We start from the raw sequence: 12361 nt of genomic DNA on the forward strand, positions 1-12361 counted from the left end.
GGTAAATGCTGTTAATGAAACCTGTTTCAGCGCTCTGCCAGAACGTAAGCCATCAGTGGGCACTTTGCATTAGGTAATTTATCTCTGTGTGCATATACCACTTCTTTCTTTCTCCCTAGTGTAATGTAACTATGGTTTTCCTTTATTAATATTATTAAACATCCGTCCCCTGCCTCCTGCTGAGCATTGTTCCCAGGTGAGGACTTCTCCTTTGTCACACTAACTTTAAGAAAAAGAGAGGGAGTGGGGGGGAAAGAGGGAGGATCTCTGTGTCAGCCAGTGGATGTCAGTGCCCTGCATGGATCTCTTCTCTCCTTCCCAGTGTCTGTGAGAACAGCAGCATGTACTCTGATGATAGGTGACAATGATCTGCCACCAGTACAATCCCCACATACACTCATCACAGGAGAAATAAGGGGACCCCTGGCGTCGCTGCTGCTTGCAATGAACTGGGATTGACTTGAAGCAGCTGTGGAGCTGCTGGTACAAAGAGCTGAATTTCTCCTCCTGCTTTTATTATTTGCATTGCCAGCCTCAGCAGACAGAGCCATGAATCCGGACTTCAGGAGCTGGGTACTCGCCACTGTCACCTTGTTAGTGGTGTTCCTCATCTTGGCGGATATATCTGAGCTAGAAGAGGAGATGGGGTAATTAATTATGTCTATAAGCTTTCATGTTGGAACAGCTTGGGTGTACTGGGGAAATCGCTGATTATATAGTTTCTTTGTCCTCTTACTTAGCATAAGTCTACCTTGTTCCATTTATTTCCTATAACAAAGAGTTGTAGTTTAAACCCAGCATGGATCAGGTGCTGTGACCGTGTATATGTACAGTAGCTCTAGCATGACATGCAATGCTGATTTATCCACTGAATCAATACTTTTGATGTCGGTCTGTTTATACTGACCATCACTGCTGATGGCTCCATCAGCTTTGCTTACAGTATTGTCATCAGGGTCAGGATAACATCAGCAAAGAGAATGCAAAACAGTACTTGGGATGGAAAGGGTGCCGACAGAAGCTTGTAATGAAATCCTCATGCAAACGTAACATATTGTTGGAAAGCAATGTGCTTAATGTAGGACCATGCCTTTGAGACAAATCAGAGCTTATGATGCAGAACAGGGGATGCTGGAAAACAATACTTACGATGCAAAGCTGTGTTCCCATCACAATGCAATGTGTCAGAATGCACAGCCATGCTACTCTGCAAAGAAAGAATGAACTCACTTTAAAGTATGGGGAGTTAAAGGCTCATGTAAAGGAACCATAACTGATTTAATGAGTTATTCGCAGTTTCACTGTACCAGAGTAAAGGGGGATTGTCTCGTGTATGGGGAGTTAAGGGGGATTGTCTTGTGTATGGGGAGTAAATGCTCAAGTTGGGGAGTAAGGGCTCGTTTCTAGTGCTACATTCAGCATGGAGAGGGAATTAAGACTCTACTGCATGTGTTCTTTTCTGTATAGGTTTATTCAGTTCTATAGGAAAGTATTAGCATTTTATTATCTTACTTGAAGCCTCATTAGTTGTTTTCTCCAATACTTCACGGAGAGCTCAATAACTGCTGTAGTCTGTAGCAATACTAATATTAGAACTTTCACAGTGGGAATTATATTTTGTTCTATTGATTTATTCATTTCTGTCACTCGGTCATGGATGACCTATTGGAGTTTTGCTTCATTGTGGATGTACAATGCAGGGTTTGTGTTGTCTGTATCACCGTCTGCCAGTGAAGTTCTTTGCAGTGTGAGGTGTGGTGAGTGGCCCCCATTACTGGCACTGTCATCACACGTGTCTGGATCAATATTGGACAGCAGTGGGGATGAGCTAAGCTTTTCCTGGTATAGTCTGGGTGTGTTGAGAGTTTTTATTCTCAGTGCAGCCTTTGCTCTTGTTGGTAAGGATGGCTGTGCCACTGGGGCTGGTTTATGATATCAATGAATTGAAAATCTATTATGATTTTGTGAATCACTACAGAAAATTACCTGAACTACTGTTAACTCTTCCTTTTTAATGATTAAAATTCAAATAAAGTAATATAGGGTCTATTAGCATTGGATGGAGATAAAATGAATAAGGATAAAGGGGGTCTATTTACTAAGCAGTGTTAGGAGACAGAGTGAAAAGTGATAAGGTGCCAGCCAATCAGCTCCCAACTGTCATTTTTCAAACGCAGCCTGTGAGATGGCAGTTAGGAGCTGATTGGCTGGCAACTTATCACTTAGTAAATAGACACTGCTTAGTAAATAGACCGCAAAGTATCAGCCAAACAGTTCCTAACTGTCATTTTTTAAACACAGCCAGTGACATGGCAGTTAGGAGCTGATTGGATGGTACTTTATCTCCGTTCACTTTATCTCCATCTAAGGCTTAGTAAATTGACCCATATATGTACCTATACTATACATTATAATATGTTATGATATTCAGATACTCAGTATCTGATGGATGATGTACTTGGCATCAGAAAAATCCTTTATAATATTTAGTCATAGTGGAAACTGTGCAGAAATCCCATTTTGTCTGTTCTTTTAATTGATGCATTCACATACTGTACAGAGGAGACCTAAAAGATATATCACATTCAAGATCAACATCACACATTGGCTTCTGTTTTTGTTCAGTGACCATACTTCTGTAAGTTGTTTCATAACTGTTTGACCTATCCAAATACATCATAAAGTGTCAAACTTTAATCTAAATCATAGTTGTTGTCCAGTTGTTATATTATGATTGTACAATATGCCTTTGGTAGACACTTCTTGGGATCAGAGTCTGGCTGCTGATATGGGTGGGTCTACTGAAAAAAAAAATACTTTGCTGAACTAAAAAATAGAAATATTTTTATTATGTGTCTGAGTGTTTCTTCACTTTATTTTGTACAATCCTGTTCTGTTCAAAAACCTTGTTGACAACTCCTAATTAGTGGGTTAAAGAGTAATATAAATCGGTAGCAATACTTGACATTTACAGCCCTGAAGAGTGCACCTTTCACAAAGCTAGTGTTTTTCTGCCTGCATTTGGCTTTTTTCACATCTCTAAGCACTTGTTGAAAAACATACATTTCTTTAATGTCAAGACCTGTCCAGAACATACGGTATTTACTTTTAAATCTTGGAGACAGCAGAAAAGCAACATTAAAGTAAACAATGTAAAACTACAATGTAAAACTAAATTCAATAACTGCAGGTACTTCTCAGTCCTCCTTATAGTACAGTAGAAGTAGATCAGCACAAGTCAATATGGAAGATGTACATGATTGATTATGTGCCAGTCTGTTACTAAAATGCTTACTTACCTAATCAATATATCAAACAGATCATTCTTGCTTATGTATTTTTTCCATATGCAATGAATAATACTTTACCATGTCAATGCTAAATCTGGCTTGCCCTTCCATCTGAGGTGCTTTGTGCAGGTAGGAGATTTGTTTTTTTCTTGTGTAATATATCTACTGTACAATACATGTAGTACATTGCTGCTCAGTCTAGATGGTGCCTAAAATGCAACAAGTGGTTAGTGAGGCTACAGAGGACTGAAGCCACCATGATTCATTTTTGATTAGTTTGTTAATTCATCATTATTGTTTGGGTTTTTCACCAATCCGGAACAAATAAACTGTTTACTTACCATACAGTCCATGCTGTGCCGCTTCATGTTAATATTGTATACAGTATGCTGGTGTATTTTCCTCTTTTAAATAGAACTCCTGTGATAGTAATAGAGAATCGGAACCCAATAAGAAATTCTTTTTTTTTATCAAACTATCTATACCATCTCTTGCTTCTGTTGGGATGCCCAAAGAAGTAAAAAAACTTGTGTTCTATTCCAATTAATTCTGGAAATTTATATGAAGGGTCTATTGAAGAAGCTGAAAATCATATGGAAACTATTGGGGTTATTTAAGAAGAGCCTAATGCAGGAGATATCAAATGGGGATTATGGTCTGACCAATTTACCAATCAGATGACATTAGTCATTGTAGCCTATATGATGCCTCTCAGACAGCTGAACTGGGAGCCGATGGTCTCACATGGAGCAACTTCTAGCAGGGCATCTAGGAAATGTTTTGCTGCTGCATTAAGCTAGTGGTGAAAGATTTTGCAAAGGCAAAAGCGATGCGCTAGTACAGACTCTTTTCGAATCCACTGTCTCTGTAAGCAGAAATTGATAAATATCAGAGAAAATCGGAGCTAACAAATATGAATACATTTATCATTTATCAGGTAATTACACAATAAATAATAAATAGGCCCCCTAAATCAGGAGTCTGAAGTTTAGTGACAGTGCCACGTTACCACCCAGTTTTGGCCATTCACCAATATGTGGAGTTGAGATTGATCTTCATACAAGTGTGAATTGCCCGTAGATTTATGCACGTCGCTACAGGGCAGAATTAGTGCTATAAGTCACAAGATTCATCTGCAAATTGCAATGCCGCATAGGTCCCTTTGTGTCAACATTTTTAATGGTGCAGCAAAGCCTAGGACATAGGAGAATTGAATTTTAACTAATTTTCTGTTCCACTTTCTAGAGTTTTCATTCCCAGCCAGGGGCGTTTTAAGAGAGGAGGGCCCCATGTTCATTCCCTGTCCGGGGCCCCCTCCTCTCTGACGCGTATGGCCACCGACCGCAGCATCAATAGACTCTGGGCACTAGAGTGTGCCCAGAGTCTACTGCACATGCACAGGTCACTGGGGAAATGGCACGGCCCCTGACTTACCGGCGATTTCCTCACTGCGCATGCACAAAACGCCGGAAAATTGGCGGCGGTGGCCATTTTCCAGCATTTTGTGCAGGGCTGAGACACCTGACGCGGGACCTCGGAGAGGTAAGTATTAGATAATATGGGTGCAGGGTGTACACCCATTATAGATACGCCCCTGTTCCCAGCAATCTAATGGTTTCAATCAATCTGTCATTACCTTGAACTATGGAGCTCATTCAGACCCGCTCGCTAGATGCATTCTCTCGCTGCCAGCGTATGCAAATCCAGCGCATGCCCAGCACGGCAGGCGATTGCACGGCAAGGCATTAGTATGCCCACTATGTCTTGGTGTGCGATCACTTTGTGTATGCAGATGCCCATCAGCCATTCTAAAGACTCCCACTTGCGCACGTCATCTTTAGGAAGTGCATGAAAACATTGGTACATCGAGCACCATCGGATGTGCTCGCAACGCTTGAGATTGACTATGTACTATGACGCTGCCTGTTAATTATGGATGCCTCTGAAACGGCGTTGAAACACTCAGGCATGCCTGCGTTCATACCTCCACTTCCCCGTTTCTAGGGGCCTGCCCCTGTTACCACCCACAAATGGCCTCTCCTGTCACTCATTCACCTGGGCTGTCTTTGCTGGGCGAGCGAGTGCTTCCCAATCTTTTGCAGTGGTTCGCGTATGCTCATTGTGATACATACGCATGCACAGATTGCAAATATCGGCCAGCTACGAGCGATCGCATCCTAGCGAGCGGGTCTGAATCAGCTCCTATATTTCCTATAACAAGATTGTTTGTTTCATGTGGACCCACAATAACGGTATAAAATCCAAAACAGCTTTCAATGTTGAATCTCTAAGTGACCAGTGGAATAGGCACCATTTTCCTTCTCCTGTGATTGTGCTAATAGCATAAGATTGCAGTTGCTGAGCTGAAGTTGTACCATCGTTCTTACTCTATAAGCACTCACAATGTTAAATAAAAGATTATTTTGAATTGTGCTTCAGATATAATAGTCTTTTCATGTTCCTCGGGCGCACTCAACAGTATTTTTTTTCTTTGCAACAAGCAACACAATGAGAAAATACCTTCTATTCAGATTTAATAACCCCATCATGTTCAGTTCTATGGAAAAAAATGTCCTTTACAAATTGTTTTTAGTCTGTTTGGGATGAAATGGGTGGAGGTGGACAGTCAGCCTGACAAAGTGAGTTACGGGATGGTGTTCTTCATTTGAATCTTTGTGGGCCCCTTCACATCTTGCTATGGATAGGCTTGCCATGTCATCCCTTTAATTTGGGACATATATGAATTACACAGGTTCTGTGGCTGGCTAACTTCAAGTCTCCATTTCACCTGGTTTTAATTAGCCACAGAACCTGTGTAACTCACGTGTCCCGAATTAAAGCGTCCTAGCTACTAGCTAGTGTCTACATGAACATGTCGACATCTGCAAAATATTGTCATATTCACAAGGTCAACATGGGCTAGGGATAAGTTGCAGGAGGGGAAGGTTAAGGTTAGGCTGCGGGAGGGGAGAATTAGCACTACAGGGAGGGTTAGGGTTAGGCTGCGGGGATTAGGGTTAGTATTAATGCTAGAGATAGGAGGAGGCTGCAGGGAGAGGGTTAAGATTAGGGATAGGGTTATCATACTCATTACCCCTGTATAAGCTGACATCCGGACCCAGAAGACAATGCTGCATTGCCAGGTAAGTGAGGCCGCTGCACTGCCAGGGCACACAGTTTTGTTGACATTCTAATCATGTCGATAAATGTTGTCATGGTCAATATAAATATTCTCATGTTGACATTATGACTGTCAGTATGATGAATGTTGACAAAATATACCCAACCCAAAGGTCGAGACATTTTCTGCTTGTTACTAGCACCCCTCCCACCTGTCCTTAGGTGATTTTAGTCAGCACAGGTCCAGCATTGCTATTTACAGGTTAGGGGGCACTATTATGGTAAGTCCTTGATACATTGATATTATGGGGTCTATTTACTAAGCCTTGAATGGAGATAAAGTGAACGGAGATAAAGGGGTCTATTTACTAAGCAGTGTTAGGAGACAGAGTGAAAAGTGATAAGAAAGTGATAAGGTGCCAGGTAATCAGCTCCCAACTGTAATTTTTCAAACACAGCCTGTGAGATGACAGTTGGGAGCTGATTGGCTGGCACCGTATCACTTTCTTATCACTTTTCACTCTGTCTCCTAACACTGCTTAGTAAATAGACCCCATAGTTCCAAACAACCATCTCCTAAATGTCATTTTTCAAACACAGCCTGTGACATGTAAGATAGGAGCTGATTTAACTCCATTCACTTTATCTCCATCCAAGGCTTAGTAAATACACCCCTTTGTGCTAGTATTAATAGTGTTAATGATCTTCACCTTGACGTGGTAGATCGGCACACATTTTTACCCAAACATGCTAAAAGCCTAATTTATACCCATAGGTGTCACCAGAAGTGGTGACACCGGGGCACACTCTATAGCCCTCCCCCATCACGTGGCTCTGCTGCGAGCCCAAAAAGGGGGCGGTCTAACAAAGGGGCGTGGCCTATCAGGAAATCCCGATCACGTCACTCTGGGGATGTGCCCAGCATCCCCGGAAATGCTAAGCTGCCCCCGGAGACCTGTGCCTGCACTGTTGGCGGCTCCTCTGTGGATGGAGCTGAGTGCTGCAGGAGAATGTCACACTGCAGCACCTGGCTCCTGTCACTGAAGAGGAACTGGCATTTGGTGTCACCCCCTTCAAGGGTGACACCCTGGTGCGGCCCGCACCCCCATTGTGATGCCACTGTTTATACCCCAGGTTGATTATAGAATTTATTATAACTATATGACATGACTATCAATATTCTTTGGAGTGTACACCTTTTTTTTCTACATGACACTACAAGTGTCAGCATGGTAGCACCTCTTCCTATGGTAAAAGTAGGGTGTACAGTCCAAGTATGGGGGATAGCAGAAGTGTTTGGAGACTGTAGATGTGTATTACTCTGGAAGATCATATTAATTAGTGATCATTTAATAAAGTGCATACATTTGGCTGCAACATTCAAATGTACCAATGTGTCGGTTCTGCCAGAGTATACACACAGGTAAACACCAATATATTAATTTCTATTGGGAAATGCTATCTCAGAAGAGACTAGTGTGGTTATTCCCCATTCCTGAATATGGGGAATTACAGAAGTGTTTATAGACTGTAGATGTGTGTAACTCTGGACGTAACATCACTGATGGAGGGGTCGGGGTCAGAGTTCATACCAACTATTATTGCATTCCAACACTGTGCAGTCATGTTTATCACTCTTTAGCTTTATATACTCTGTACTTTAATATCAGAGATCATTTCTAGTATTGTAACATTTCCTGAGATTGTGGAAGTGACATAAATCAGTATATGTTAACAATGACTCACGTAGAAAGACATGAATTGATGAATGTTATATTAATGCATTTTATGTATGTTCCACTTGAAGTAACATTATTTTTTATATAAACTATGCAGTATTTACCATGGGTACATAATTTTCATGATTGTTTAGGTAAACTTTGTAGTGTATTACTAAGGGAGGAGAAATTAGGAAATGGCTAGACAAGACTAACATGTACAATGTGACATTATTACAATGCCGGTGAATCAGCCAGTTCTGAGAGGAGACATTAAATACTTCTCTTTCTTCTGTAGCATGAGTGTGTGTGTAATGAGTGGGAAGCAGTCATGACCCTGATATCAACTAAGCCAAAATCAGTTTGCATAAATGCAATTAGGATAATAACCATCATTTATATGTATATATGGGTGGAGTTGCATCCTTCATTTTTCGCTGGGCCTAAATCAGAATAAAACTAGGCTGCGGATGCCCATAACACTTGGCCAGATTCAGAGTTGTACGCTAATGTCGTCACTGCTGCGAATGTGCACGCAGCTGTGATGCGGATATACGCAAACGTCGCAACCACCGGGAGATGTATTGAGACAGCCACCTGCGTCTTTGCAAATCCACGCATCTGCATACAAAGGCATAGCATCTGTTGCAGATCATGTGATTGTTGCAGTCCTGAGTAAGCCTATGGTTCCACAGAATGGCTGTGGGATCTGAGACACCGGAGCCATACTTCTTGCATACGGTATCGCAGTCGCACGCTGTGATGACCCAGAAACATACTTACAGACATTCCTCTGTAGCTTTCCAGAAGCAGCAGGAGCAGACCTGCTGCTCACCTCTTTCGGGGGGCGGGGCCAGACGATAGACGCATTTAGGCCTGCCCCTTTACAGAAAACCCCAGATGGTGAAACAGATCGAGTTTTTTCTTCCAAATTGCGAGTTTAGAGGAGAGTTTAGATGAGAGTTTGGATGAGATTACTCACCCGAGATTGCAGTGTTTTCTCTCTTCCAAACTCACCCAAGCAAGCAGCCTGCACATATCAGTGAGATATGTGTAAGCTGCTTGTGTGTTAAGACCTGTAAAAATTGGGTTAAATATTTAAATTAAAATATGACATAAGTTCCTCCCCTAAAGCTTAACCAGCCCCGGACTTGCCAGCCTGTCCTGGTACCTAAAATTACGGGGAACAGAACGAGTAGGGTTCCACCATAAATTAGGTACCAGCACCAGGCTGCAGGGTCAGTCCTGGTTTTAATTATAGGGGTAAAAATTTTGCGTAGTGGTACCCCTAAAATTCAAACCAGCACTGGACCCTTTCTAGTGGGGGACTGGTGCCACAGCCAGGGGTGCTCTTTCACCGGGCCCATCAGCTCTGACTGCTAGTCAGCCCAGGCCAGGGATCCTTGGGGAGTTGGGGTTCCCTCCAATAAAAGGGACTCCCCTCTCCAGGGCCCGCCTGGCCTAGGGTGATAGCCCTGGTCTATGCCCGCCACCCCTTGGCGGTGGGTGGTGGGTTGATAGTGTAGGTGTAGTGTTAAAAATGTAATTAACATTGTCTTTACAGTAGAACTGCAGGCCCCAGCAAGCCTCCCCCGCATGCTGGTACTTGGAGAACCACAAGTACCAGCATGCGGGGCATTAAGGGGACACTGGTACCTGTAGTTCACCTGTAACAAAATGTGTAAAAAAAAACAAGACACACACACACATACATACTCACCTGCTTCCAGATGTTTACGTCCCCTTCTCATTGTAAAGTATCCAATGGTTGTACCTGTAAAAAAAGATCCAATACTCACCTTTTGTCCCACGATGTTCTCCACAGTATTCCAAAGAGGGCCCTGGAGACACTGCAACAAGACGCTACAGCACATTGTTACAGTATCGCTAATGACAGCTCCGGGCTTGAGCTATCATCGGTGCTGGGGCACCAGCCAATCAACGGCGGCTTCCATTAGTGGTCGCTCATTGGCTGGGTCCCACGTGGAGGAGACGCTCATTGGCTAAGCCCACGTGGGTCCCAGCCAATGAGGGGCCGCTAATGGGAGCCGCCGCTGATTGGCTGGCACCCCAGCACTAATGATAGCTCAATCCCGGAGCTGTCATTAGCGGTACTGTAACAATATGCTGTAGGGTCTTGTTACAGAGTCTCCGGGGCCCTCTTTGGATTACTGCGGAGAACATCCTGGGACAAAAGGTGAGTATTGGATCTTTTTTTCAGGTACAACCATTGGATACTTTATGTTGAGTATCTGAGAGCAGGTAAGTATGTGTGTGTATGTATGTAAGTAATAAATCTATATTTTCACAGTGTATGTTGTGTTTTTTTACACATTTCTTTACAGGGTGAACTACATGTACCATTGAGACCCTAATACCCCGCATGCTGGTACTTGTGGTTCTCCAAATACCAGCATGCAGGGGAGGCTTGCTGGGACCTGTAGTTCCACTGTAATGACAATGTGAATTATTCAAATTTTTACACAGTACACCTACATTATCAACCCGCCACCCACCGCCCAGGGGTGGTGGGGATAGCCCCAGGCTATCAGCCTCAACCAGGGGTGCCCTGGAGAGGAGGACCACTTTATTGGAGGGGTCCCCAACTCCCCAGGGATCCCTGGCCTGGGCTGACTAGCATTCAGGGCTGATGCTGCGGCTGGGGGGCCCGGTGAAAGGGCTCCCCTGGTTGTGGCATCAGTCCCCCGCTAGAAAAGGGTCTGGAGCTGGTTTTAAAAATAGGTGGAAACACACGCCATTTGTTTTCAACTTGTTTTTAAAACCAGGTCTGGCCCTGCTGCCTGGTGCTGGTTCTTAATTTACGGTTGAACCCTATTCATTTTGTTCCCCATCATTTTAGGAACCAGGACTGGCTGGCAAGTTTGGGGGGGGACCCTATGTAATTTTTTAAAAATAAAAACACTTTATAGTAAATATACAGGCAGAAACATACACAAATCACACTGATCTGTGTATGTTTCTGCCAAACTCGCAGCTAAGGGGGTGATCTATTTGAAACTTCTATTTCACAGTGAGTTTGCTACAATCTCACACGAGATTGGAAACTCGATTCTTAGTAAATTTGCGAGTTGCTTCTTTTTCATCTAAAGTACTTCCTATTTTGCCCGATGGTGAGTTTTTTCGAGTTTGCAAACTCACGAGTTTTAACAGTGAAAAAAGAAAACTCACTTCAAACTCACTCGAGTTTGTATTTAGTAAATTAGCGAGATGAAAAAAATGCTCACACAAACTCGAATCTTAGTAAATTTACCCCTAAGGGTCTGTTTGCACAACTGTAAACACATGCAGACTGGCACAGGGAGCTGCACTTGCTTTATTAGAGGAGGGTTTTTTAAAGTTTTATTGAAACCTGATAGAAAATTTTGTTTTTTGTATTTCTCGTGCAAAAAACAAATGGTTAAAGTGTATGTGATGTATGTCTGATGTGAACTATGTAGATATGCTGTTTTTGTTTATTTTTTTTGCTTGAGTTATGTCCAATATGTACCCAAATCATCTTCAGGCACAGTGTGTTATGAAGACACAATTGGTGTAATCACTAAGTGTCAATTATACTCAACATAATAGAATTTCAGGGCTTTTGTATAAATATTGAATCATGAGTCTTTTTAGCGGATAACAATTATTTATTCTACAATGAAATGAATAACAATTGACAAGTATGTTTCTAAAAACAGTCATACAAGGGGAGGATACACTCACATTTGAGTGGGTTTAAAATCGCTTTTGCAAATAGAATCCTAATGATTATAAATACAATGAATCCAAATACCAGCATGTAGTGGATGGGTTAATCCTCCAGACACCAGTGAGCTCCTGAATTATATCCTGGCTTCAATCAACAGGCTGCCTCTTCATTAATGTATGCCTAGGACTTTGTATTTCATCCAACATCATCTGTTGGCATCAGCCCTTTTCCCTGTTTCACTTAGCAGATATGGCACAGTCCACATGTGACCCTAATTTTGAAGGTTAGTACTATCACCTGAAAATTCATATCTAGATCTGCTGAGAATAGATGGCTCATATGCACTCTCTGGCTCAGCTAAGTGATTGATAGAGAATAATGGCCATCCGCAGTAAGGTTCAAAGCTTAGTATTTGTCAGTCAAAGCAGTAGTGAATTCAGAACAAATAGGTTTCTGGAATGAATCCTACTCAATTCACTCATCTCAAATGCAGACCTGTTACTCCAACTGCCTCTGACCTATGA

At 42.4% G+C, this 12361-nt stretch overlaps 1 protein-coding gene across 1 annotated transcript in view; it reads left to right on the forward strand.

Annotated features, from left to right (window-relative positions):
• The first annotated feature begins 312 nt into the window (after nucleotides 1-312).
• The window catches only part of ST8SIA2 (ST8 alpha-N-acetyl-neuraminide alpha-2,8-sialyltransferase 2), a 315422-nt gene continuing 303373 nt past the window's right edge, over nucleotides 313-12361 (forward strand). Inside the window, exon 1 of the mRNA XM_088452858.1 lies at nucleotides 313-647. Coding sequence (XP_088308984.1) covers nucleotides 550-647 — 98 coding nt within the window. The 5' untranslated portion in view covers nucleotides 313-549. The remainder of the gene's footprint in view (nucleotides 648-12361) is intronic.

This window comes from Taudactylus pleione, unplaced genomic scaffold (genome assembly GCF_031769625.1).
Source record: "Taudactylus pleione unplaced genomic scaffold, aTauple2 ptg000556l, whole genome shotgun sequence".
NCBI classification, from domain to species: Eukaryota; Metazoa; Chordata; class Amphibia; order Anura; family Myobatrachidae; genus Taudactylus; species Taudactylus pleione.